Source organism: Oncorhynchus nerka, linkage group LG22 (assembly GCF_034236695.1).
Source record: "Oncorhynchus nerka isolate Pitt River linkage group LG22, Oner_Uvic_2.0, whole genome shotgun sequence".
NCBI classification, from domain to species: Eukaryota; Metazoa; Chordata; class Actinopteri; order Salmoniformes; family Salmonidae; genus Oncorhynchus; species Oncorhynchus nerka.
Genome location: NC_088417.1, coordinates 64,730,399 through 64,757,864, shown reverse-complemented (window position 1 = coordinate 64,757,864; position 27,466 = coordinate 64,730,399). Strand labels below are relative to the sequence as shown.

Here is a 27,466-nt window from a genome sequence, read left to right as displayed (position 1 = left end):
TCTCTTGGGAATAGCCCCTCTGGGCCTTCAATGGCAAGTCCTACTACTGTTATGAACCTTTTACATAACATGGCTATTGACAGCAACATCATGCAGTACCCAACAGCCCTCAAATTTAATCCTGTAACATGTCACAGTTCTGGCCTGGGTACTTCCTTTTCAGTCCAGATCACCTGTTTTACTGTGCAACATAAATTGTCAAGCTTATTGGTTTTGATTATATGTGAAATGTCAATGAAGATAGTGAGAGGCCTAAATCCTAACTAATTAGCAAGAAAGGTCAAGCAAGGTCACTTCCTCTACAATAGATAAGATCCTCAGAGCTGGAGATGATCCATGTAATTCCAGCATATCATATGGTGAATTACAATCAATAGTTGAAATTATACCTTTTGAAATACCTTTTGAAATTAATAAAACACCTGCACAGAGAAAAGTCATTAGTCAGGCCATATCCAGAGCTTTGTTTAGTGGCTGGAATGTTATGCATGATCAGTTGATACAAGTTTAGTAAGGTTGACTGACATCTAGGCTAGAGAGTGTGCACAGAGCTGATATATGCATTTTAGTGTTTAAAAGATAGTGCAAATCCACATTATATTACCAACTATCTTGATTCTGGTGAAAATTAGGATAGAGTTGCAGGGATTTAACTTTACCTAACCTAATTTACAAGGACTTTGGTCCTGGCAACTCAGCAACCGTATAGTCTTGGAAAATATTGGAATGCTTGCATATGTTCACATTTGCGTATATAAATTGGCATGTAAATTCTGATATAATACTTTTTTTTACTTACAGTACCAGTCAAAAGTTTAGACACACCTACTCATTCAAAGGTTTTTCTTTATTTTGTACTATTTTCTACATTGTAGAGTAATAGTGAAGACATCAAAAATATGAAATAACACATATGGAATAATGTAGTAACCAAAAAAGTGTTAAACAAATCAAAATATACTTTATATTTTAGATTCCTCAAAGTAGCCACCTTTTGCCTTGATTGTAGCTTTGCATGCTCTTGGCATTTTCTCAACCATCTTCATGAGGTAGTCACCTGGAATGCTTTTCCAACCGTCTTGAAGGAGTTCCCACATGTGCTGAGCACTTGTTGGCTGCTTTTCCTTCACTCTGTAGTCCAACTCATCCCAAACCATCTCAATTGGGTTGAAGTCGGGTGATTGTGGAGGCCAGGTCATCTGATGCAGCACTCCATCAATCTCCTTCTTGGTCAAATAGCCCTTACACAGCCTGGAGGTGTGTTGGGTCATTGTCCTGTTGAAAAACAAATGATAGTCCCACTAAGCTCAAACAAGATGGGATGGCGTATCGCTGCAGAATGCTGTGGTAGTCATGCTGGTTAAGTGTGCCTTGAATTCGAAATAAATCACCAGAAATGCACCCCCACACCATGCTTCACGATTGGAACCACACATGCGGAGATCATCCGTTCACCTACTCTGCGTCTCACAAAGACACAGTGGTTGGAAACAAAAATCAGAAATTTAGACTCATCAGACCAAAAGACAGATATCCAACGTTCTGATGTCCATTGCTCGTGTGTTTTGACCCAAGCAAGTCTCTTCTTCTAATTGGTGTCCTTTAGTATTGGTTTCTTTGCAGCTATTCAACCACGAAGGCCTGATTCACGTAGTTTCCTCTGAACAGTTGATGTTGAGATGTGTCTGTTACTTGAACTCTGTGAAGCATTTATTTGGGCTGCTATTTCTGAGGCTGGTAACCGTAATTAACTTATCCACTGTAGCAGAGGTAACTCTGGGTCTTCCTTTCCTGTGGCGGTGTTCATGAGAGCCAGTTTCATCATAGCGCTTGATGGTTTTTGCGACTGCACTTGAAGGAACTTTCAAAGTTCTTGAAATGTTCTGTATTGACTGACCTTCATGTCTTAAAGTAATGTTGGACTGTTGTTTGTCTTTGCTTATTTGAGCTGTTCCTGCCATAATATGGACTTGGTCTTTTACCAAATATGGCTATCTTCTGTATACCCCCTACCTTGTCACATCACAACTGATTGGCTCAAAAGCATTAAGATGGAAAGAAATTGCACAAATTAACGTTTAACAAGGCACACCTGTTAATTGAAATTCATTCCAGGTGACTGTCTCATGAAGCTGGTTGAGAGAATGCCAAGAGTGTGCAAAGCTGTCATCAAGTCAAAGGGTGGCTACTTTGAAGAATCTTAAATCTAAAATACATTTTGATTTGTTTAACACTTTTTTGGTTGCTACACGATTCCATATCTGTTATTTCATAGTTTTGATGTCTTCACTATTCTATATAATAAAATAAAAACTTGAATGAGTAGGTGTGTCCAAACATTTGACTGGTACTGCATATAACATGAATGTAAACATTTCTTGAAGTAATTTAAATATTGATTATTTGGTGTCTATCAACAGATGGACAGCCCAAAGAAGAAGTCCCTTCCACCTGTAAAGTTTTTAGAGGGTGAAGTTATATGGGCAAAGTTCAACCGAAGACCCTGGTGGCCTTGTGAGATGACAGTTGACCCAGTACAGGGAACCTACCACAAAATGAAAGGTAGGCCCTGGTCCTGGGTATTATTTTAACAACTCATTGTTTTTTTTTAACTGATCTTGTAGAACAGATTTGTACTAGCTTGGAAGTGTTATATTTCACAATCCACTTTACATTGAAATGGACACATCTCTCTTGCAAAATGTATTTCATACCTGTGATAAAGGTTAAATGAATATGAAATCTACCGGATCCTTTGCTCCTGTGTGGTGATGTTTCAGAGCCCAGTGATAGGCCTTGTCGGCAGTACCACATCAGGACCTTTGGAGAGCCGTTGGAACTGGCCTGGGTCGCAGGAAAAGCTACACACACTTTTCATGGAGGCTTTGAGTTTGAACAGCTCCCCTTGATACGCAGGAGAGGAAGGCAAAGAGACAAAGACTACAAATACACTGTAATTATTAATGTGAATCAAACATGTGGCTCAGCTTTTTTGTATGTTGGACAATAACCAATCATGTTTTACCTGAATATATCCAAAATACAAATATTTGTGATTACAAAATCACTTTATTTCCCTCCATAGATACCCAAGCGTTTTAAAGCATCTTGGGGAAAAAGTGTGGCTGAGGCAGAAGCTGTCCTCCCAGAGCGGCCCAAAATGGGGCCCTCTAGACCTGACTCCATAGATACAACCCTCCATGATGGGTCCATATTAGAGAACAAGGACCTTCCAATTCCCCCTTCCTCCATTCCATCTGCCTCTATATCCCCTGCACCAAGTCACATAACAAACGGAACTGTGTCACCACAAAGTAAATCTTCCCCAAAAGGAAGCATTTTCAAGAAGCCTCAGAGGAAGAAGAATCCAACTAAAGCATCAAAAGCTAAAAATGAGTTCTTCAACACCGAAACATTTGGAAGCACTGACAAGCCAGAGGGGGACATCGAAGAATGTCCGTATTTGGACATTGACTCTATCCCCAATATTTTGTGTCCTAAAGCACTTGAGCGTCAATCCAAGCCCTCTCAGACTCAGCCCTCAGTTCCAGTAGTAGAAAAAGTGAAGAAGCAGCCTGAAGTCCAAAGTGGCCTGTGGTTCAGCAAACCAGGAAAAGACAGGCGACTCATCACTACCACCTCCATTTCTAAACACAATTCCTTTAGCAAGGGCCCCTGCAAGAAAAATACTCAAACTGCAGCTGCTGTCAATAGACAGACACAAGTGTCCAGTGTGGCAATCAAGGAATGCTCTAGTCATCAGTTGAAGACTTCAGTGTCCAGTGTAATAGTCAAAGAACGCCCTGCTGATCAGTCGAAGACTCCAGTGTCCAATGCAACAGTCAAAGAAATGACTGGTAATCAGTTTAAGACTCCAGTCTTAAGTGTGCCCAAGCTCACGGATCAGTCGAAGGACCTGGGCAAGCAGTCTGTGCATCTGCCCGCTAGCAACCGCCTCATGACCAGAGCTCTTAAAGCTATGGAGGAAGCTGAGCGGAAGGTCTCATCTTCCACAAACACGCCCTCTGATAAACCAGAGACCAAAACAAACTGTTATACAGAGGACAAACCTTCAAAGGTTGACAACGATAATCAGATCATGGCTTTTCCAAATGGCTCTTCATCAAAGTTCACCAGGTCGAAGGACTTTGAGGCAAAGGTTAAGACAGAAAATGAGAGCTTCTTTGTATCCCAGATGCCTGCGGATTTCATACCTCTAACTTCTGGGAAGGAAAAGAAAGAGAACCGTGTGTCTCACATCTCCTCCTGTTCCTCTCCCTCGCCATGCTTCTCTCCCATCGATGTCTTCAAAGACATCAAAGAGTTATCCTTCAAGTCCCTGGAATCAAGTGATGGTGATGGAAAACATGTGTCTTTTAAACCAGACACTAACTACAAGTTCAGTACTTTCCTCATGCTGCTGAAGGACGAGCACGATACCAGGGAGAAACATGGTACACCCTTGGAGCTGGAAATCGGACCACCCACTGCCCATGTAAAAGAGGAGCCTTCAGTAATTCCACCCTTACTAGGAGAGGAGTCACTCAGTCAAGGCCCTAGTCTCAGTAAAAGTCAACAGTGCAAGGGCAAGACAAAGGCCAAACCCAAGCTCAAGTCTTCTCTGAAAGTAGAAATCCCACAACTTGAAGGCAGCATAAACCAGGACTTGAAAAGGTCAGCCAAAAAGAGAGGCTTGTCTGGGACTAAAAATAACCCTAATGGAAAAGAGCCTTGTGGTAAGAGGTCTCCTGGACCTGGCTACCTTGGGATGGAGGCCTCACACCATCTTTCTAGCAATGCCTGTCTGAAGTTTAACCATGATTCAGGGACATTAGGGGGGTTGGGGGAGGGCTGCAGTGGGCTAATGAATGAGAGACTACAGAACATGGTGCCTTTGGAGCAGGGTGGTGCAGACCCATCTGTGTCCTTTCAGACAAAGACAAGGTTGGACCAGCAGATTATCCCTGCCATCAATTCTGCAAACACTACACAAAGTACTGGGGAAGGCCAGGAGGCTCCCACAGGTAAGGAATAGTTTTTTCTTCTTCTTGGTTTGACAGAAGGGTATCCCAAAGGAGATTATGACTGATCAATGCATTGACTTTGCTTTGGGAATTATACCATAATGAAAATATCAAAAGCTATAATGTGATAACGTCCGATTTAGGGCCATGATGCCAAATTCTGTAGATCATGAAATGTCATGGTTTTTACATGTGTGGCATATTCATACTTTTTGCACACTTGTCCTTCATCAGCACATAAACGAATTAGAAAACCAAGCAAAAGACTCATAGAATGGACAGAAGAGTATGATCAGATATTCTCCACAAGGAAGAAACAGAAAAAGGCCCTGCAGTCTTTGGGAAAGGTAGCTCACTCAAACATACAGTATTCCATCTCTTGGATTTTCAGGGTTTTGTATCATGATACCAGTTCTATACCCTCTTCATGTTTTTCCAGGTGGCACAGTCCAACAGCAACAAACCAGATCCCCTACCATCAGAGAAACCCACACATGACCATGCCCCTCTGAACCCACTTCCTGAAATACAATCCCTGCCCCCAGAGGAACCATCCAAGACCCCAAATGGACAAGCCCCTCCCCGAATAGAGAACACTCTCCCTCAGGATGCACCTATCCTGTCCATAGATACTCTAACCCTGCCTCCTGAAGCAGACCCTTCGCTGTTGTGTGACAGTCTTACAAAGAATGTTGGTGAGAAGCCATTTACATATTAAATTTATAATTTGGTTGAATTGCAAAAAATTACAAAATGTTTTCGGAAGCAATGTGCCCTGAAACCAAGGAATTACTGGTTTTATTACATTACTCCTCTGTAGTAGTGGTCTTAGATCCTAAACACCTCATTATCCCAGATGTGTGTAAAGGTCCATAATAACGCTGTCCTGTGGCAGGTGACGTTCCTTACTTGGAAACCATCCGTAAGAGACAGAGAAAACCCACTCTGAAAATTCTGGAATACTCAGAGGCTGCCACAATCCCAAAGAAAAAGGTATGGAGGGGTTAGGGAATGGTTGTGCTTTGTTCATTAACCTTTTTGGTATAGGGGGCAGCATTTTCACTTTTGGATGAATAGCGTGCCCAGAGTGAACTGCCTCCTACTCTGTCCCAGATGCTAATATATCATATTAGTATTAGTATCGGATAGAAAACACTCTGAATCTCTAAAACTGTTTGAATGATGTCTGTGAGTATAACAGAAAATGTGAAGTCCAAGATGGACAAAGGGGGTGCTGTTGGGGCTGTGTTTCTGGACCTAAGGAAGGCTTTTGATACTGTTAACCATGAGATTCTCATCACAAAATTGTCCAAGTTCAACTTTTCCCCTGATGCCTTGAGATGGATGAAATCATACCTTGAAGGCAGAACTCAGTGTGTCAGAGTGAGCAATGAGCTGTCGCCCACTCGTAGCTATGATGTGGGCGTGCCCCAAGGGTCAATACTGGGGCCCATCCTGTTCAGCCTGTACATTAATGATCTGCCTTCTGTCTGTACTGGGTCTGAAGTTCAAATGTATGCAGATGATACAGTGATATATGTGCATGCAAAGAGCAAACAACAAGCTACACAAGAACTCACTACTGTAATGGTCCAGGTTACAAAGTGGCTCAGTGACTAGTGTTTGCATCTCAATGTGAAAAAAACTGTTTGCATGTTCTTCACAAAGAGGGCAACAGATGCTACTGAGCCAGATGTCTATGTGTCAGGGGAGAAGCTCCAGGTGGTATCCGATTTTAAGTACCTTGGCATCATACTTGATTCCAACCTCTCTTTTAAAAAGCATGTGAAAAAGGTAATTCAAATAACCAAATTCAACCTAGCTAATTTCCGATTTATACGAAATTGTTTGACTACAGAGGTAGCAAAACTGTACTTTGAAACTATGATACTCCCCCACTTAACATACTGCTTGACTAGTTGGGCCCAAGCTTGCTGTACAACATTAAAACCTATTCAGTCTGTCTACAAACAGACTCTCAAAGTGCTTGATAGGAAGCCCAATAGCCATCATCATTGTCACATCCTTAGAAAGCATGAGCTCTTGAGTTGGGAAAATCTTGTGCAATACACCGACGCATGTCTTGTATTCAAGATCCTTAATGGCCTGGCTCCCCCTCCACTCAATATTTTTGTTAAACAGAAAACCCAGACATATGGCAGCAGATCCACAAGGTCTGCCATGAGAGGTGACTGTATAGTTCCCCTAAGGAAAAGCACCTTTAGTAAATCTGCATTCTCTGTGAGAGCTTCCCATGTCTGGAATACACTGCCATCAGACACACATAACTGCACCACATATCACACTTTCACAAAATGCTTGAAGACATGGCTAAAGGTCAATCAGATTTGTGAACATGGTCCCTAGCTGTGTGTTGCCGCTCTCCATGTTGTTTGTTGTCTGTAGCTTGTGAGGTGTGGAAACACTTTGTTGCTTTTATGAATTTTGTCTTGCTGCTTTTTGTTCTGTCTGTATGCTACGTCTTGCTTGTCCTATGTTGCTCTGTATGTATGCTATGTATTCTTGTCCTATGTTGCTATGTCTTGCTTGTTCTATGTTGCTATTGTCTATATTGTAATTGTTTTTAATAACCTGCCCAGGGACTGCGGTTGAAAATTAGCCGGCTGGCTAAAACCGGCACTTTTACTGAAACGTTGATTAATGTGCACTGTCCCTGTAAAAATAAAAATAAACTCAAACTCAAACTCATATGGCAGGCGAAAACCTGAGAAAAATCCAACAGGAAGTGGGACATCTGAGGTTTGTAGTTTTTCAAAGCTTGGCCTCCGAATATACAGTGGGATATGGATAAAGTTGCACTTCCTACGGCTTCTACTAGATGTCAACCGTCATTTAGAAACTTGAATGAGGATTCTACTATAAAGGAGGGGCTCATGAGACCTCTTTGAGTCAGTGGTCTGGCAGAGTGCCTTGGTCTCATGGCCTGCGCTCCCGACAGAGTTACCTCTCGTTCCAGTGCTTTTCTGAAGACAAAGGAATTCTCCGGTTGGAACATTATTGATGTTTTATGTTAAAAACATCCTAAAGATTGATTCCATACATCATTTGACATGTTTTTAAAGGATTGTAACGGAACTTTTCGAGTTTTTGTCTGGACGAAGTGTCTGCGCCTCATGAAGATGGATTATTGGGCTGAACACGCTAACAACAAGTGGCTATTTGGACATAAAAGATGGATCTTATGGAACTTTATGGAACAAATCAGTCATTTATTGTCGAACTGGGATTCTTGGGAGTGCCGTCTGATGAAGATCATCAAAGGTAAGTGAATATTTATGGTGTTGTTTCTAACGTTGTTCACTCCAAAATGGCGGATATTCCTCTGGCTGTTTTGGGTTCTGAGTGCCGTTCTTAGATTATGCTTTTTCCGTAAAGCTTTTTTTAAATCTGACACAGCGGTTGCATTAACAGAAGTCTATCTTTAATTCTGTGAATAACACTTGTATCTTTTATCAATGTTTATTATGAGTATTTCTGCAAAATCACCGGATGATTTGGAATCAAAACATTACTGCACGTAAGGCGCCAATGTAAACAGAGATTTTTGGATATAAATATGCACATTATCGAACGAAACATACATGTATTGTGTAACATGATGTCCTATGAGTGTCATCTGATGAAGATCATCAAAGTTTAGTGATTAATTTGATCTATATTTCTGCTTTTTGTGACTCCTATCTTTGGCTGGAAAAATGGCTTTGTTTTTTCGACTTGGCTATGACCTAACATAATCATATGTTGTGCTTTCGCTGTAAAGCATTTTTTATATCGGACACAATGGGTAGATTAACAAGATGTTTATCTTTCATTTGCTGTATTGGACTTGTTAATGTTGGAAAGTTACATATTTCTAAAAAATATTTTTGAATTTCGCGGTTAAAACTTCTTATGGCTTGTGGGCAGTATTTCGACATCTGGATGAGAAGCATGCCCAAAGTAAACTGCCTGTTACTCAGGCCCAGAAGCTTGGATTTGCATATAATTGGTAGATTTGGATAGAAAACACTCTAAAGTTTCCAATTAAAAACAAAATGTCTATGAGTATAACAGAACTGATATGGCAGGCGAAAACCTGAGGAAAATCCATAGTAGTGGGATTTTTTAGATGTGGGTAGTTTTCAATTGAAGAGAGTATAGAGTATCTAATGTGTTAGGACCCAGATTGCCATTCCTATGGCTTCCACTAGATGTCAACAGTCTTTAGACATTGTTTCAGGCTTGTTTTCTGAAAAATTAAGAAGAATGAGACCTTTCTGTCAGTGTACTGTAGAATCATGCAGTGCTGGTTTGCGCGTGTGACCAAGTGCGCACCCTTTGTTGTTTTTCCTTTCTATTGAATACGCTTTTGTCCGGTTGAAATATTATCGAAATATTATCGATTATTTAGACAATTGACAACATGAGGATTAACTATAAACATCGTTTGACATGTTTCGACGAACTTTACCGGTACTATTAGGATGTATTTGTCTGTATTTTTTTGATCGCCTTTGAGCCAGTTGATTACTGAACAAAATGCGCCAACAAAACTGAGTTTTTGGGATATAAAGAGGGCCTTTATCGAACAAAACAAACATTTATTGTGTAGCTGGGACTGTTGTGACTGCAACCATATGAAAATCTTCAAAGGTAAGTGATTCATTTTATCGCTATTTCTGACTTTTGTAATTCCTTTACTTGGTTGTAAAATGTTTGTATGCTTTTGTAAGTGGGGCGCTGTCCTCAGATAATCGCATAGTATACTTTCGCCGTAAAGCCTTTTTGAAATCTGACAAAGTGGCTGGATTAACAAGAAGTTAATCTTCAAGCCGATGTATAACATTTGTATTTTTTATAAATATTTATTATGACTATTTCTGTATTTTGAATTTGGCGCTCTGCAATTTCACCGGATGTTGTCGAGGTGGGTCGGTAGCGGAACGCCTGTGCCAGAAAGGTTAATGGGACAATGTGCAGTTCAATCAATAACAAAGCATACACCCCACCACCTTTTTGGGTAAAGAGCTTAGGAATGGAGCTGGAGAAATGTAACCACCAAATTCATAGATGGGGCAATGGATGCAAGGACCGACCATCTATGAGATCAAAATGATAGTTTTAATCATGTTTTTAAGCTATACAGTGTTTGTTTACAATGACATTGTTTACAAACAGTGGAGGGAAAAAATATATATTTTGGGTCTGATGGGGTTAGACAGTTGAAATAAGCTCATGAGGCATTTATACGTTATATTCTTCAAGAAACAATTGCTATATATAATTAATTTTAAAGTAAAGAAATGTACCAATTACAGATTGCCCCTTTAAGGATTTTTGTATCTTATGGGTCCATTGATTTTCACAGTAGTGAAGGCCTTACAGCAGGGGTTGACTGGTTAATTGTGTATTACAGGTCAAGTCCCTGAAGTCCAGCTCATCAAGCCAGGCTGTTCATTCAGGTCAGTCTACACAGGAAGGACCTCCCTCAAACTGTCCGCATTACACAGTTCTTAAGCGTCTTTCCCACTGTTGTGTAAGATGTGTACAGGAAAAGCATTAAGAAATGTAAGGCTATACACTGTTTATCACAATGCTTTGTGATACTGCTTTCATTTACCTCATGATTGTCAATTCAAAGGTTTGATTGGTCTTGGGGTCAAAGTTGACTTGACAGTTTTTTCCCCCAGGCTCTGGACAACACTCCTTTAAATCAAAGATCAAGCAACCAATGACATCCACCACTACATCCTCCACAATGTTGCCCTGCACCCCTGCACCCTGCCCCCAGACACAGAGTTGCATGGAGAGGGGGTCAGACATCGACCTCACCACGCCCCCCACTAAGGACACTAATCTCCATGACGATGGGAGGGACACCATAGACCCAGAGGTCAGACAAGAGGTTAAATCTGCAGCTTAATTTGATGGTCCATATGTTTTACCTGATAATAACATAGAAATTACATGGTAAAATTGTAATTACAAAATAACGACCCAAAAAAGAAAACAATAACACTAAAACATGCATCAATATGTACCTGAAAAAAAACATTCTGCATCGAATAGTGTTACGGCATGATTGCTTACAATGTGGCTTTCGGTGCTTGAACTGTCCTGCTGATTTTCTTCTTATTTGCACCTCAGGGTTTTGCATCCAGTTTCGATGACAGCTTTTCATCCATGAGGGAGGAGTCTTCACAGTGCGATGACACACTCTTCCCCAATAAGAAGATCATAGTGGACAGAGGGGGCGTGGCCTCATTGAAGGAGAATGTGTGTCAGGTGAGTACGTCTAACATCACCAATATAAGAGTGGTAAGGGGCCTCCAGAGTGGCGCAGTGGTCTAAGGCACTGCATCGCTAGCTGTGCCACTAGAGATCCTGGTTTGAGTCCAGGCTCTGTCGCAGCAGGCCGCGCCCGGGAGACCCATGGGGTGGCGCACAATTGGCCCAGCTTTGTCAGGGTTAGGGGAGGGCTTGGCCGGCAGGGATATTCTTGTCCCATCGTGCACTAGCGACTCCTGTGGCGTGCCGGGCACAATGCACGCTGACACGTTAGTCAGGTGTATAGTGTTTCCTCTGACACATTGGTGCAGCTGGCTTCCGGGTTAAGCGGACGTTGTGTCAAGAAGCAGTGCGGCTTGGCTGGGTTGTGTTTTGGAGGACGTACGGCTCGTGACCTTCGTCTCTCCCGAGTCCGTAGAGGAGTTGCAGCGATGGGACAGGACTACGACTACCAATTGGATTCCACGAAATTGGGAAAAAAATATATAAAAAGAGTGGTTACCTTGTGTTTATTTAACCCTTTGACATGTACCAACAAACGGGTGTGATCATTCTACAGTGGTCCCTGCAGGATATGCTCAAACCGGTGTGATTAGAACTCTTATTTAGAACGTCCAGTTTCAATTGACGCAACAGTCTGCGATTGAGCTGGCCACACTGTTTTTTCACAGAAACATTTTGCACAAACACAGTCCTCACAAAGTTATGTCCTGAATGTGAGCAGTTTATTTTTGGATGCAATGTTCAGACATTCACAGAAGTAGCAACGTCATAACACAATCATTCAGCCGGAAAATGTAGGCTACATTAGTCCTAGCACTAACTCTCGGCTGACAGAAACCACAATATGAATTATCTAATAGCAATTACTATTTATAATTCATCACATCATGGGTGAGCTCACCAATGATCGAAATAATTGAGTAAAACACTTTCTAAAAATCTGAAGTAATCGGGCGATATTTAGTTTGTGCACACCACCATGTTTGTTTTTTCACTCCAACCAAAGATATGAAGAGGAGGCAAGATGAGTTTGGTCTGTTTGCAGTATGCATGTTGAAGTGGTGTGTCGTCTACGATCAATCACTTCCATTCATGACTTAAATGACTTAAATGTAAATTCAATTGCGGAAGTTTACTCGAAAGATAAGTGAACCATTCCTTCATCTCATTATAACATCTTTGGTCTGACAGATGTTTACGTGACACCCAGAATGCATTCTATAATGTCAACAAACATGGTGCCACACATAGCTGGCAAATATCTTAGCATTAGCTCATCATAATTAGTACAACCTTAAAAGAGTATTTTACACATATCGCAGGTATCTATTACAATCTATGCAATAATCGGAATGCATTATATTTGTCACAAGTACATGTCAATGTGAATAAAACTGTAAATACATTATGCTCTACATATACTGTACATACAGTACCAGTCAAAAATGTGGACACACCTACTCATTCAAGGGTTTTTCTTTATTTTGTACTATTTTCTACATTGTAGAAACTATGAAATAACACATATGGAATCATGTAGTAACCAACAAAGTGTTAAACAAATCTAAATATATTTTATGTTATAGATTCTTCGACATTGCCACCCTTTGCCTTGATGACAGCTTTGCACACTCTTGGCATTCTCTCAACCAGCTTCATGAGGTAGTCACCTGGAATGCATTTGAATTAACATGTGTGCCTTGTTAAAAGTTAATTTGTGGAATTTATTTCCTTCTTAATGCGTTTGAGCCAATCAGTTGTGTTGTGACAAGGTAGGGTTGGTATACAGAAGATAGCCCTATTTGGTAAAAGACCAAGTCCATATTATGGCAAGAGCATCTTAAATAAGCAAAGAGAAACGCCAATCCATCATTACTTTAAGACATGCAGCTCAGTCAATACAGATAATCTGAAGAACTTTGAAAGTTTCTTCAAGTGCAGTCGCAGAAACCATCAAGCACTATGATGAAACTGCCTCTCATGAGGACCACCACAGGAAAGGAAGACCCAGAGTCTGCTGCAGAGGATAAATTCAGTTACCAACCTTAGAAATTGCAGCCCAAATAAATGCTTCACAGACACATCTCAACATCAACTGGTCAGAGGACACTGTGTGAATCAGGCCTCCCTGGTCGAATTGCTGAAAAGAAACCACCACTAATAAGAAGAAGAGACTTGCTTGGGCCAAGAAACACGAGCAATGGACATTAGATGGGTGGAAGTCTGTCCTTTGGTCTGATGACCTGCATCAGATGACCTGGCCTCCACAATCACCCTATCTTAACCAAATTGAGATGGTTTGGAATGAGTTGGAGCGCAGAGTGAAGGAAAAGCAGCCAACAAGTGTTCAGCATATGTGGGAACTCCTTCAAGACTGTTGGAAAAGCATTCCAGGTGAAGCTGGTTCTGAGAATGCCAAGAGTGTGCAAAGTTGTCATCAAGGCAAAGGGTAAAATATAAAATAGATTTTGATTTGTTCAACACTTATTTGGTAACTACATGATTCCATAGGTGCTATTTCATAGTTTTGATGTCTTCACAATTATTCTACAATGTAGAAAATAAAGAAAAACCCTTGAATGAGTAGGTGTGTCCAAACTCTTGACTGGTATTGTACTGTGAAACGACAACACGTTATACAGAAAATAAGGCACTTACTTTGATAGCAACACACATGTCCAAAGTTATAATTTTTGGGAAAACAACAATAGTGGCATTGTGAGCGCCAGCCAAAAAATGTGCCAGAGGGAAAACGTTTGTGCAAGACTGGGTAAATGTCTGCATACTTGATCTGCGTAACACTGAGGAAGTGCTTGGGCTCTCCTTGAAGAAATTTGTCCAGCTCAGTAAAGCCTCAAACATAAATTGTCTGCAACAGTGAAATGGGATACTTCTATGTGAATTAATGAGGAGGCGGAACACACCTCAATTCAAACTGTTGTTAGAGAATAAAACTTAATAGAAAATCATTTGAAATTGACAAGTTGAAACATAACCTACAGATAATTATCAGGCAGCGTGTGATAACTATCACGTTGCGAAACAATCCCATTTTGGAATGTGCATAAAACAACTCACGCTGAGGTGACCGTTAGGGATATTTGGAACTCACATGTGAAAAGGTTAAAGTGCTATAAGTGATTGTGGAGTCTATTTGCTCTTTGCCCATCAGAAAGTTTCAGACAGCTGTGTACATTGTTCTAATGTTGTGTAAACCTTTCTGGACTGTACGGGTAGGTATGTGAGAAGACTGGGGAGCTGCTGCTGTGTGAGGGCCAGTGTTGTGGGGCCTTTCACCTCCAGTGTAGCGGCCTCACAGAGCCTCCTAAAGGGAAGTTCGTCTGCCAGGAGTGCAAGTCTGGTGGGTCAAGCATATATTCTGTAAAAACACAACCACTGTATCCTCATTAACATATTTTTTTATGCCTCATTCCTACTTGGACAAAATTGTGGAAAGACTATTATTAGTTGCATCTAGAGTTATCAGTGTGCTATCTGATTGTTTCACACATCATTTTGCTGATTCTCTCCCCTCAGTTACCCTCTCATCCTAACATCCACCATTCTCTCTGGCTTGTAAAAGCAAACCAGTTTATTAAACTTGATGTGTTTGTTGCTAGGTGTCCATACCTGTTTTGCGTGTAAGAAGCCCGGGGAGAACGTGAGGCGCTGTATGATCCCAGTGTGTGGGAAGTTCTACCATGGAGAGTGTATCGCCAATCACGCTCCCGTTGCCCCCCTGCACGGGGGCTTCCGCTGCTCCCTCCACGTCTGTCTGTCCTGCTTCATCACTAACCCTGTCAACCCCTCCGTCCCCAAAGGTGTGTGCTGCTCCGCTCCACCCAGCACAGTTCAGTTTAGTTTAATTAGATTTTATGCAAATCTTCTCAATTGCAATCACCTTACTCTGGTAACTCTACAGGAGAAAGAGATGAGGTTAGAGTTGGAAAACTAAAAAATGTTTGCAAACATGTTTTCTCAAATAATTTTCATTTTGCACAAGAAATTCAGCTAGTTCATATCAACACCATGATAGAAAGACCCACTACTTGAAATTAGCTGTGGGAAGTAAATATACAGTACCAGTCAAAAGTTTGGACACAACTACTCATTTTATTTTATTTATTTTTATAGTTTTCTACATTGTAGAATAAAGTGAAGATATCAAAACTAAGAAATAACACATATGGAGTCATGTAGTAACCAAAAAAGTGTTAAACAAATCCAAATATATTTTATATCTGAGATTCTTCAAAGTAGCTACCCACTGCCTTGATGACAGCTTTGCAGACTCCTGGCATTCTCTCAACCAGCTTCACGAGGAATGCTTTTCCAACAGTTCCCACATATGCTGAGCACTTGTTTGCTGCTTTTCCTTCACTCTACGGTCCAACTCATCCCAAACCATCTCAATTGGGTTGAGGTCTGGTGATTGTGGATTCCAGGGCATCTGATGCAGTACTCCATCACTCTCTTTGGTCAAGTACAGCCTGGAGCTGTGTTTTGGGTCATTGTCCTGTTGAAAAACAAATGATAGTCCCACTAAGAGCAAACCAGATGGGATGGAGTATCACTGCAGAATGCTGTGGTAGCCATGCTGGTTAAGTGTACCTTGAAATCTAAATAAATCACTGACAGTGTCACCAGCAAAGCACCATCACACCTCCTCCGACATGCTACACTGTGGGAACCACACATGCAGACATCATCCGTTCACCTACTCTGTGTCTCACAAAGACACGGCGGATGGAACAGAAATCTCAAATTTGGACTCATCAGACCAAAGGACGGATTTCCACCGGTCTAATGTCCATTGATTGTGTTTCTTGGCCCAAACAAGTCTCTTCTTATTATCGGTGTCCTTTAGTAGTGGTTCCTTTGCAGCAATTTGACCATGAAGGCCTGATTCATGCATTCTCCTCTGAACAGTTGATGTTGAGATGTGTCTGTTAGTTGAACTCTGTGAAGCATTTATTTTGGCTGCAATCTGAGGTGCCGTTAACTAACAATTTATCCTCAGCAGCAGAGGTAACTCTAGGTTTTCCTTTCCTGTAGCAGTCCTCATGAGAGCCAGTTTCATCATAGCGCTTGATGGGTTTTGCGACTGCACTTGAAGAAACTTTCAGTTCTTCAAATTTTCCATATTGACTGACCTGCCTGTCTTAACCTCTCTTGAGTAGAGGGCAGTATTGTAAGTGTCACTCCAGGTGGACTCTACTGTTTTGGTGTGCATGAACTGGAGCACGCTTCACGTTGTTTTTATCCGGTATTAGAAACAGTTTATTCCGTCTTAAATTGTATTGATTATTTACGTTTTAGGGTACCTGAGGTTGGATTAGGAATGTTGTTTGAAATGTTTCGACCAAGTTTACAGGTAACTTATTAGATACTTTGTAGGCATATTGGACGAGTTGAAACCAGTGTATTTCTGAATCAAACACGCTTAATAAATTGACATTTTTGAGACATAAAGAAGGACATTATCGAACAAAAGGACGTTTTGTGATGTTTCTGGGAAGAATATCTTCAAAGGTAAAACATTAATTATATCGCTATTTCTGACTTTTGTGGCGCACCTTCCTGGTTGAGATATGATTTTCATGTGTTTGTATGTGGGGCGCTGTCCTCAGATAATCGCATGGTTTGCTTTCGCCGTAAAGCCTTTTTGAAATCTGACACAGCGGCTGGATTAACAAGAAGTTAAGCTTTATGTTGATGCATAACACATATATTTTCAAGAATGTTAAATATTTGAATTTGGTATTTCTGAATTTCGCGCTCTGCAATTTCACCGGATGTTGGCCAGGTGGTACGCTACCGTCCCACCTGCCCATAAGAAGTTAAAGTTATAATGGACTGTCGTTTCTGTTTGCTTATTTGAGCTGTTCTTGCCATAATATGGACTTTTACCAAATAGGGTTATATCCTGTATACCAATTGTCCCAACACAACTGATTGGCTCAAATGCATAAAGAAGGAAACAAATTCCACAAATTAACTTTTAACAAGGCACACCTGTTAATTGAAATGCATTCCAGGTAATTACCTCATAAAGCTGGTTCTGAGAATGCCAAGAGTGTGCAAAGCTGTTGGCAAGGCAAAGGGTGGCTACTTTGAAGAATCTGAAATATAAAATATATTTTAATTTGTTTAAAAAATGTTGGTTACTACATGATTCCATATTTGTTATTTCATAGTTTTGATGTCTTCACTATTATTCTACAATGTAGAAAATAGTAACAAATAAATAAAAACTCTTGAATGAGTAGGTGTGTCCAAACTTTCGATGGGTACTGTATGTGTACTAGATATTCTAACTAACAGCTCATTCTGCCCCTGTCTCCCCTGTGTTGTGTGTCCTGTAGGTCGTCTGACACGCTGTGTGCGATGCCCTGTGGCGTACCATGCCAACGATTACTGCATGGCAGCGGGCAGTGTGGTCCTGGCCAACAACAGCTTCCTGTGTCCCAACCACTTCACCCCCCGCAGGGGATTCCGAAACCATGAACACGTCAACGTCAGCTGGTGCTTTGTCTGCTCTGAAGGTACGCCGGCCTCCACATATGTTGGGTTGTTAGAGTCCGATATGCATAGATACACTCAGTAAATACTTACCTACATATGTAATGTGTATTACATGATCAGGGTACAATTTTCGCAGAACACATGATCAGAGTTCATATGTACTACAGCCCAGTTACATCTCTGTTTGCTCATCTCAGTTTTTAATCTCATAGACCAGTCCAGTAGACAAACTGTTATTCCTCTCCCATGCTCCAGGGGGCAGTCTGTTGTGCTGTGAGTCGTGTCCTGCTGCCTTCCACCGGGAGTGTCTGAACATCGACATGCCCGAGGGCAGCTGGTTCTGTAACGACTGCCAGGCCGGGAAGAAGCCCCACTATAAGGACATCCTGTGGGTCAAAGTGGGCCGGTACAGGTCAGTACAGCTGCCTGGGGACCAACCTCACTGGCTAACCATTGGTTTGGCAAAACAACAACAAGTTGCCTAAAGACGAAACAGATGGCATCCAGGATATTAAGTCCTCCCCTGCCTGAACCACATTCCTCATGATAAAGTGTCCTTTAGGTGTTCTGACATTACAAAACCACCAAGGTACTGAGAACTGAAATGCACCTGTATTTCTCTTCACAATATGGCAGTGGTTGCAAATGGTAGTGTTTTTTCTGCCATGGCCCATTTCCTTTTCTCGTTCATATCGTCTTTTCCCTTCCTATCTTCTGTCTAGGTGGTGGCCTGCGGAGGTCAACCATCCCAAGAACATTCCGGAGAACATCCTACGTATGAGGCACGACGTAGGCGAGTTCCCTGTGCACTTTTTTGGCTCCAACGACTACCTGTGGACCTACCAAGCCAGAGTCTTCCCTTACATGGACGTAGACACCAACAACAAGGAGAAGATGGGGAAAGGTGTAGACGTCATCTACAAGAAAGGTATTCACACCAATTTTGATTGGCAGTAGAGGAAATTTGAAGGGGAGGCTTGAGCTGTGCAAGTGTGTGTAGCGTGGGTGTGTGCAGAGAGTAAGAGTGTTTTGTCAAAGGGAATTGTGACATGGTTGTCGTTGACTTTATGTTAATCTTTCCCCAGCTTTGGAGGAAGCTGCTCGCAGGTTTCTGAAACTGCAGGCAGAGAAAGAACTGAGACAGCTTCAGGAGGACAGGAGGAATGACAAGAAACCCCCTCCATACAGACACATCAAGGTACCATAACTGCCACATCTCTTGCAGCACAAAATGTATACATTAAAGGCCCATTGAAGTCAAAAACATGACTTTCCTGTGTTTTATATACACTGAGTGTACAAAATATTAGGAACATCTTCCTAATATTGAGTTGTACCTGCTTTTGCCCTCAGAACAGCCTCAATTCATTGGGGCATGGACTCTAAAAGGTGTCGAAAGTGTTCCACAGGGATGCTAGCCCATATTGACTCCAATGCTTCCCACAGTTGTGTCAAGTTGGCTGGATGTCCTTTGGGTGGTGGACCATTCTTGATACACACAGGAAACTGTTGAGTGTGAAAAACCCAGCAGTGTTGCAGTTCTTGACACAACCCATTCAAAGGCACGTCAATATTTTGTCTTGCCCATTCACCCTCTGAATGACACACATACACAATCCATATCTCAAGACTTAAAATCATTCTTTAACCTGTCTCCTCCCCTTCATCTACACTGATTGAAGTGGATTTAACAGGTGACATCAATAAAGTATCATTGCTTTCAACTAGATTCACTTGGTCTGTCTATGTCATGGAAACAGCAGGTGTTCCTAATGTTTTGTACACTCAGTGTGTATTTCTACTATGAAGTTGCAATAATACTGTAAAATTGTGAAAATTATAATAATGGCCTTTTAGTGTAAGAGCTGTCTGATAAGACTGCCTGAAATTTCAGCCTGTTTTGGAGGGATGAAGTTTTGGCCTGCCTGGTGACGTCACCAGACGGTAAATTAGTTAATAGACCAATAAGAAGGAGAGTTACAAACCTTTCTGCCAATAACAGCTAGTTTTCAGTTTTCCCTTACCCACTTAGACCACTCCCAGACTCCCAACTAACAGAAGTCGTGCTTGAGAAATTGCTCTTTGCTAACAAGCTATTTTTGTCCATTTTTGTCAATTTTTATTGAAAACATTAAGGTACTTAATTGTTACCCAGAAATGATTTGATATTGAGATTTTAAAAAGTCTACGTTGGACCTTTAAGTTTTAGTTTTGAGCTGTAGAAGTATTACCACACCCCCTTTGCAACTTAATTTCTCTGAAGTCACTCGCCTAACCCCTCAGGTGAATCGGCCAATCGGGAAGGTGCAGTTCATCACGGCCGACCTATCAGAGATCCCACGCTGTAACTGCAAGGCTTCAGACGAGAACCCGTGTGGCATCGACTCTGAGTGTATTAACCGCATGCTGATGTACGAGTGCCACCCCCAGGTGTGCCCAGCGGGCAATGGCTGCCTGAACCAGGCCTTCACCAAACGCCAGTACAGCCAGGTGGAGATCTTCAGGACTCTGGCACGAGGCTGGGGCCTTCGCTGTGCCCATGACATCAAGAAGGTAATGGTGGAGGTTTTACCATTAATCATGTAAAGTAGAGATCAATGTGCCACCATGAAACTGTATCCCCTGGGGCTTAAACTATATTTTCAAAATGCTATGGATTTGAAACAGGCTTTGTTTGATTCTTCTTCAATCCAGACAGATTTCAATTCCAGCAGACTTTTTTTCTAGAAAGTGTAAGCAATATTTTAAAGGAATCATGAAGTATGACTTTTGAAATGGTAATCAGTGATAATGTTAATCTAATCATCAAACTATAAAGTTGACAAAGCCCTGTCATCAATTTTATCTTTATTTAACTAGGCAATTCAGTTAAGAACAAATTCTTATTTTCAATAACGGCCTAGGAACAGTGGGTTAACTGCCTGTTCAGGGGCAGAATGACAGATTTGTACCTTGTCAGCTCGGGGATTTGAACTTGCAACCTTTCGGTTACTAGTCCAATGCTCTAACCACTAGGCTACCCTGCTGTCATGGCTTTGAAACATTGATTTGCACAAGTCTATCTGCTATGATCTTTACATGTAAATTACCCTTTCAAAAGTCAGTTAAACCCAATGGAGCTCTCAGATGAATCCAAGAGTAATTATTTGAGTAGTAGAATGATTGGTAGTAGAATGAGTTTTCCACTGTGTCTCTCATGCTGACGGTCATGGTGGTGTTTTCAGGGGGAGTTTGTGAATGAGTACGTAGGAGAAGTGATCGATGAGGATGAGTGCCGGGTCAGGATCAAACACACCCAGGATAACGACATCTGTAACTTCTACATGCTGACTCTGGACAAGGTACGGCTCAGGAGTCAGGGTTTCAGAGCTCTCGTGGGACTGTCTCTTGGCTTGAAGTTACCTCTGTAATTGTATGACCTTTAACCAGGATTTCTGTAACTAGCTACAGGAAGTTGTCATGGGTTATTAATGCTATTGGCTATGTTATTGATTATTATCACTACTATTGACAATTGTTGGTTTCTTGCTCTCTTAGATGTTAAGTCCCCGATTCCGAACGATATTTCTGTGAACAAGCCGCTCTGTGAACGGCGTTACATACACTCTATGAACGCGCTGGTTGTCCTGATTCATATGCGCTATTGCAAGCGCAGCTGTGAGTTTCACGGACACGGGAAATCTGGTATTTGCATAGGGAGCGACGCGTCACATTTTCTTTGCCTGTGAATCTCACAGCACATGTAAAAAATCAAGCGGATGCAACAGTGGTTTCAGCTCGCTGTGATGTTCTCAGGCGGATGTATAGCTCTGAAGTTGTCTGCACAAATTTGAATGGTATCTCAACGCCGCTCAGAGGACGTTTGGCAGAAAAGTCTCTGTCGTCAGCCATATGAAACAGTGCCAATATTGTACTGTCACTAAGTATGCTCATATTTATTTTACAGTTATAAGAAAGGTGAAATCTTATAATAAGTCATTTATAATTTGATGTTTTACTGTATTTAGAAAGCATTTCAGTCCTTTCAAGCCCTATTGCCCCATTTTTTTGAATAGGGGAACAAATCATAATACACAGCTGCCAACTCTAACGCAGTGGCGGTGAGACACGCCCGCATTTGACCCTCTTCTCACGGCACACCTCTTATATTTCCCGCATTGAAAAGTACTGCTTTTATCTAGTCCATTGAAAAGTACTGCTTTTATGTAGTCCATTGCATAGTCAGCGCGTTAACCTTTCATCTGTGCTCCGAATCGTTTTGAAATCGGAGCATCTGCACATTCAATTTAACATCATCACGAGCGTAACCTCTTTCATTGTCCTGTCTTGCCACAGCACTGTGAACCGCGGCACATTGAAGCATATGATTGGCCTAGTTATGTAAGGGATCAGGGGGGTTGGTTGCATGTTTTAAAGATACACCCCCTCAAGATTAGAGTAAAAAGCTGCACTGTAGCGCTGTTTTATGTACAATGTTGTCAACTCAATTAGGTGGCTGTTACTTCCGTCCGCATTGCAGAATGCAGACTTTTGACAGCATGTACTAAAGTCGATTTAATCCACACTTGCATTAGTCCCCTCTTTTGGTGATTGGCATTTAGGATAAAAGCTAATTTATGGTTAATCCAAAATGTGTTCGGAGGCTCCGTATGGATAGTGTGACGCAATCATGGATCCTCCAGAGACAAGCAGAGGCCACATTTAGCTCCATACCGCATCGCCGTACAACTCCCAAATTTGGTAACAGTGCGGAGGTTTCTTATATCTCTGTATAGCTCCGAATTGACATGATTGGTTGACGGTAGGTGGGGGCGGGAGGTCCTGTTGAAACACAAACTAATTTCCTTGACAACTTCCTTCACAACAGCTCTGTGCTGATTCTAGACTATACAAATTCTAGACTATAACTATACCAATAATTTGGTTAGTGTGTAGGGGCAGATTTATGTAATCTTGTTTTCGGGAGATTTTATTATCTACAGTAGTTACTTGATCTAGTCTGATCAGTGGAACAATTCTCATTCTTAACAGTGGGCTAAAATATAGGGTAATTAGTGTGGCTTGTCAGCAAGAAGACTACTGTTATTCCCCACACGTATTTTATTATTACACTTCTTCCCAATTTTGACAGTGTAATCACATATTTTAAATCTGATATGACTACTTGTGTCTTTTGCAAATAAATTGTATGACGCTATGTATTAATGCAGCCATTCATGGACAGTTTTGAATAAGTCATATTATTCCATATTAAATGCTCCAGAAATCAAATGTAATTTATCAGATGAGAACAGGGATCAATCTCTTTTTCCAACCTTCGCCTTGTTTGTAGAATTTGCCGGTCTCCCTATCTAATTTCATTACTGTCTGAATAAAGCGTCAAACAACCTACAAATATGTTAACAAAAAAATGTCAGTAAACTTTAAATTTCATCCCTCCCCAAAAATAATAATCTCAAAGAAACAAAGTCATCCAATTTTGAGTGTTTATTTAATGTTGAAAGCATCCTGAATATACCTGACCTGTGGTTTTTATTTTAAACTTTTCCACCCTGGTCATAGGCCTATGCCATGTCAAAAATTGTAGAATTGCAGGAAGTTAGCTTAAAATGAGGAACATTTTCCTGGGGGAGGACACCCAGTCCTCCATCTAGGGATTGTGCCAGGACTAATGAAATTCACATAGCAAATCTCACTCCAAGCTTTCTTCAAAAGTTGGCAATCCTGTCATATTTATAATTTTTTATATTTCATAATATTTGAACTATGTACTTGAGTTTAGGTCCTCAAAAGTGAGTACACCTCAGCTAATAATTGTTTTAAAAAGTACCTTAGAGGTGAGTTCTACACCTTTCTAAAATTATGCAGCATTACCATTTATGTTTATGGCCATCTTATGAAAAATTATTACTTTTGGGTATGTCTATTTAGGCAGAAAGCTGCATTTTGCCCTATCATTCAAGAGAGGGGATTCTTTTGGTTTTCTGTATTTCATCTCAGAAAATTACATCTGCTTTGCATGGTATCATAAAGACACCCAAACGTAATGATGATTGAACAGTGTTGTCCATGTCGGTGTGTTGATTAGGATCGGATCATTGATGCTGGGCCCAAGGGGAACCAGGCCCGCTTCATGAACCACAGCTGCCGGCCCAACTGTGAGACACAGAAGTGGACGGTGAATGGAGACACGCGTGTGGGACTCTTCACTCTCATAGATGTCCCTGCAGGTGAGCGGAGCTTTGGCTTAAGGAGTTTGTGTTATATTATAGCTTTAGTTTTTGGCAACACTTTTCATTATGTAGGCATTGGCAGAAGAACTACACTACATGACAAAAATTATGTAGACACTTGCTTGTCGAACATTTTCGTTACAAATTCACTGGCTTTAATATGGAGTTGGTTCCCCCTTTGATGCTATAACAGCCTCCACTCTTCTGTGAAGTCTTTCCACAAGATGTTGAAATATTGCTGCAGGGACTTGCTTCCATTCAGCCACAAGAGCATTAGTGAGGCCTGGCTCGCAGTCGGCGTTCCAATTCATCCCAAAGGTGTTCGATGGAGTTAAGGTCAGGGCTCTGCGCAGGCCAGTTCTTCCACACCAATCTCGACAAAACATTTCTGTATGGACCTCGCTTTGTGCATGGGGGCATTCAGGACAGGTCCTTCCCCAAACTGTTGCCACCAAGTTGGAAGCACAGAATCATCTAGAATGTCATTGTCTGCTGTAGCATTAAGATTTCCCTTCACTGGAACTAAGGGGCTTAGCCTGAACCATGGAAAAACAGCCCAAGACCTTTATTCTTCCTCCATCAATCTTTACAGTTGGCACTATGCATTCCGGCAGGTAGCGTTCCCCTGGCATCCGCCAAACCCAGATTCACCAGTCAGACTGCCAGATGGTGAAGCGTGATTCCACGGCGAGCTTTACACCACTTCAGTTGATGCTTGGCAATGCGCATGGTGATCTTAGGCTTGTGTGTGGCTGCTCGGTCATGAAACCCATTTCATGAAGCTCCTGACGAACAGTTATTTTGCAGACGTCGCTTACAGAGGTAGTTTGAAACACGGTAGTGAGTGTTACAGACGAGTTTTAAGTGCTTCGCGCTTCAGCACTCGGCAGTCCCGTTCTGTGAGCTTGTGTGGCCTACCACTTCGCGGCTGAGCTGTTGTTGCTCCTAGACATTTCCACTTCACAATAAAAGCAATTACAGTTGGCCGGGGCAGCTCTAGCAAGTCAGAAATTTGACGAACTGACTTGTTGGAAAGGAGGCATCCTATGACGGTGCCATGTTGAAAGTCACTGAGCTCTTCAGTAAAGCCATTCTACTGTCAATATTTGTCTATGGAGATTGCATGGCGGTGTGCTCAATTTTATACACCTGTCAGCAACGGGTGTGGTTGAAATAGCCGGTTTCCCTAATTTGAAGGGGTGTCCACATACTTTTGTATATATAGTGTATAAGGGTAGCATTGTATCAGGTATATAAGAAAATGAAGTTACATAATATTTACCACTGTGAAGGCAAAGTAGGCCATAATTAGTGTATTTACAAAACAATTTTCTTACACGGTAATTACATAGGTTATTCCATCAGCAGTTCATGTCCATCTCTCCATCACTTGTTGTGGATACTGGTTTATATCTGTCCTCTATGGGTCGTTTTGTCTGTCTCCAGACACAGAGCTGACTTTCAACTACAACTTGGAGTGCCTTGGGAATGGGAAGACTGTGTGCAAATGTGAAGCTCCAAACTGCAGCGGCTTCCTAGGAGTTCGGCCAAAGGTGAGAGGAGACACTGGAACCAGATGTTGTTATTTATGACATTCATCCACAGAATGAATAAGATACATCAATAGTAGAAACAATCATGATAATGATTTTAAATGATCTTTTCACAAATCCAAGAGGCCTTTGATACAGTATTCAAAAGAGTAGTCATGTCAACGGGAATGAGATAATTGAATGAAAGGGCCATCTTCAGTTTGGGTTTCTGTGTCTCTATCAACATCCTGACACTTCATCCTTCCCCAGAACAACCCTCCAGCAGACGACAAGGGCCGCAAACTGAAGAAGAAGGTCTTGGCTAAACGGAAGAACAAGCTGGAGGTGACCAAGGAGAGGGAGGACGAGTGCTTCAGTTGTGGGGACGGGGGACAGATTGTGTCCTGTAAGAGACCAGGCTGTCCCAAGGTCTACCACGCAGACTGTCTCAACCTCGCCAAGAGGCCTGCAGGTCAGTGGCACAGTTAGATTCCTGTCAGAGGAGATGATATCGTAGTATTATAACTCGTAATGGTTTGTTATATTTCCCCTCTGTTACTGTAGGTTTGTGTGATTGAGAATGATATGCATGACATATTTCATGCATTTTCACTGTTTGAAGTCTGCCAGATCCCTGGTTAGCAGTCTCAGTGAGCTGATTACTTCTCTGTGTTACTGCTGATGTAGTTGTGTCTGACTGCCCTTGTCTGATATACTGTATCTATCTCCTTGCTCTGTGCTGCAGGTCGGTGGGAGTGCCCGTGGCACCAGTGTGACCTGTGTGGTAAGGAGGCAGCCTCCTTTTGTGAGATGTGTCCCAGCTCTTACTGCACACTGCACCGCGACGGCATGCTCTTCATCTCCAAGCTGGACGGACGGCTGTCCTGCAGCGAACACGACCCCTGTGGACCAGACCCCCTGGAGCCAGGGGAGATCAGGGAGCACCTACCCGACATCTGTGCTCTCTCACCGGGCCTGGGGGCTGGCGTTGTAATCCCTGGTGCTGCTCCTACAGTTACTACTACAGGGGACCCCGAGCCTTGCCCTGGTCCTGAGTCTGAGTCTTTCCCCCTCTCCCCAGCTCTAGCCCCATCTCTGGTCACTTTTCTGTCCCAATATCTGGCCCCATCAGCACCCCTCTAGCCAGCTCTGAGGCCCCCGATAGCTCTCACCTTTTCCTTCCCCAGTACTCACCCATCTCTTCCTACGAAGATGAGAAAGAAGAAATTGAGGATCCTTTGGGTGATGAAGAGGGGGATGGAGAGTTAGAGGATGGCGAGATGGAGGGTCTTGAGTTGAAAGATGAAGTAGAAGAACAAGTGGAGGAAGAGGAAGAAGAGTAAAGACATAATTTTTAACCCTAACCCTAACCCATTCCACACAGTTCATACAGGGTGGAGGGGACATGGACACTGATCAGCCAAACCACAGAATAGCCCCGTCAATCACTGCTCTTATTGTCCAGTGAGCATGTGATTGTCCTGAAGGTCTACCATGTGGGGAAAAGGGCTACCTGCTTGTTCTTGAGGGTGGGCCAGAGCTCAGCATCATGTAGATTCACTCATCTTTGTATATAAGGATCTGTTCTTGTCCAGAGGATTTATAGATCTGTGAATTCACACACCACCTTGTTCAGTCAGACCCCTGAGAAATAGTAGAATGTTACAATGGAGTCTGGGGCTGGTGTGTCGAAACGAAGTAGAATGGAGTTGCCGCTGGACACTGATTTGTGGTCACGTCTAGCGTTTTCCCCCTAATAGTCAAGGTTACGGTTTGGGGTGGGTACACTGATCCTGGATCTGTGCTTAAGGGCACAATGGAGTATGATGGGAACTGTATTCATATAGCTAGGCTCATTTGG

The 27,466-nt window shown here is 42.0% G+C and overlaps 1 protein-coding gene across 1 annotated transcript; it reads left to right on the top strand.

Moving 5' to 3' along the window:
- Positions 1-2,263: 2,263 nt before the first annotated feature.
- Positions 2,264-26,895, top strand: nsd1b (nuclear receptor binding SET domain protein 1b). The gene is made up of 21 exons (XM_029627617.2): positions 2,264-2,562; positions 2,781-2,953; positions 3,086-5,024; positions 5,259-5,371; positions 5,464-5,719; positions 5,920-6,017; positions 10,441-10,486; positions 10,715-10,917; positions 11,172-11,309; positions 14,553-14,676; positions 14,936-15,136; positions 17,681-17,860; positions 18,096-18,252; positions 18,563-18,768; positions 18,926-19,038; positions 20,124-20,393; positions 21,065-21,181; positions 23,929-24,070; positions 25,520-25,626; positions 25,876-26,077; positions 26,351-26,895. Exons 1-21 carry the CDS (start codon positions 2,421-2,423, stop codon positions 26,746-26,748), a joined length of 5,325 nt encoding a protein of 1,774 aa, XP_029483477.2. The 5' UTR covers positions 2,264-2,420; the 3' UTR covers positions 26,749-26,895.
- Positions 26,896-27,466: the final 571 nt, after the last annotated feature.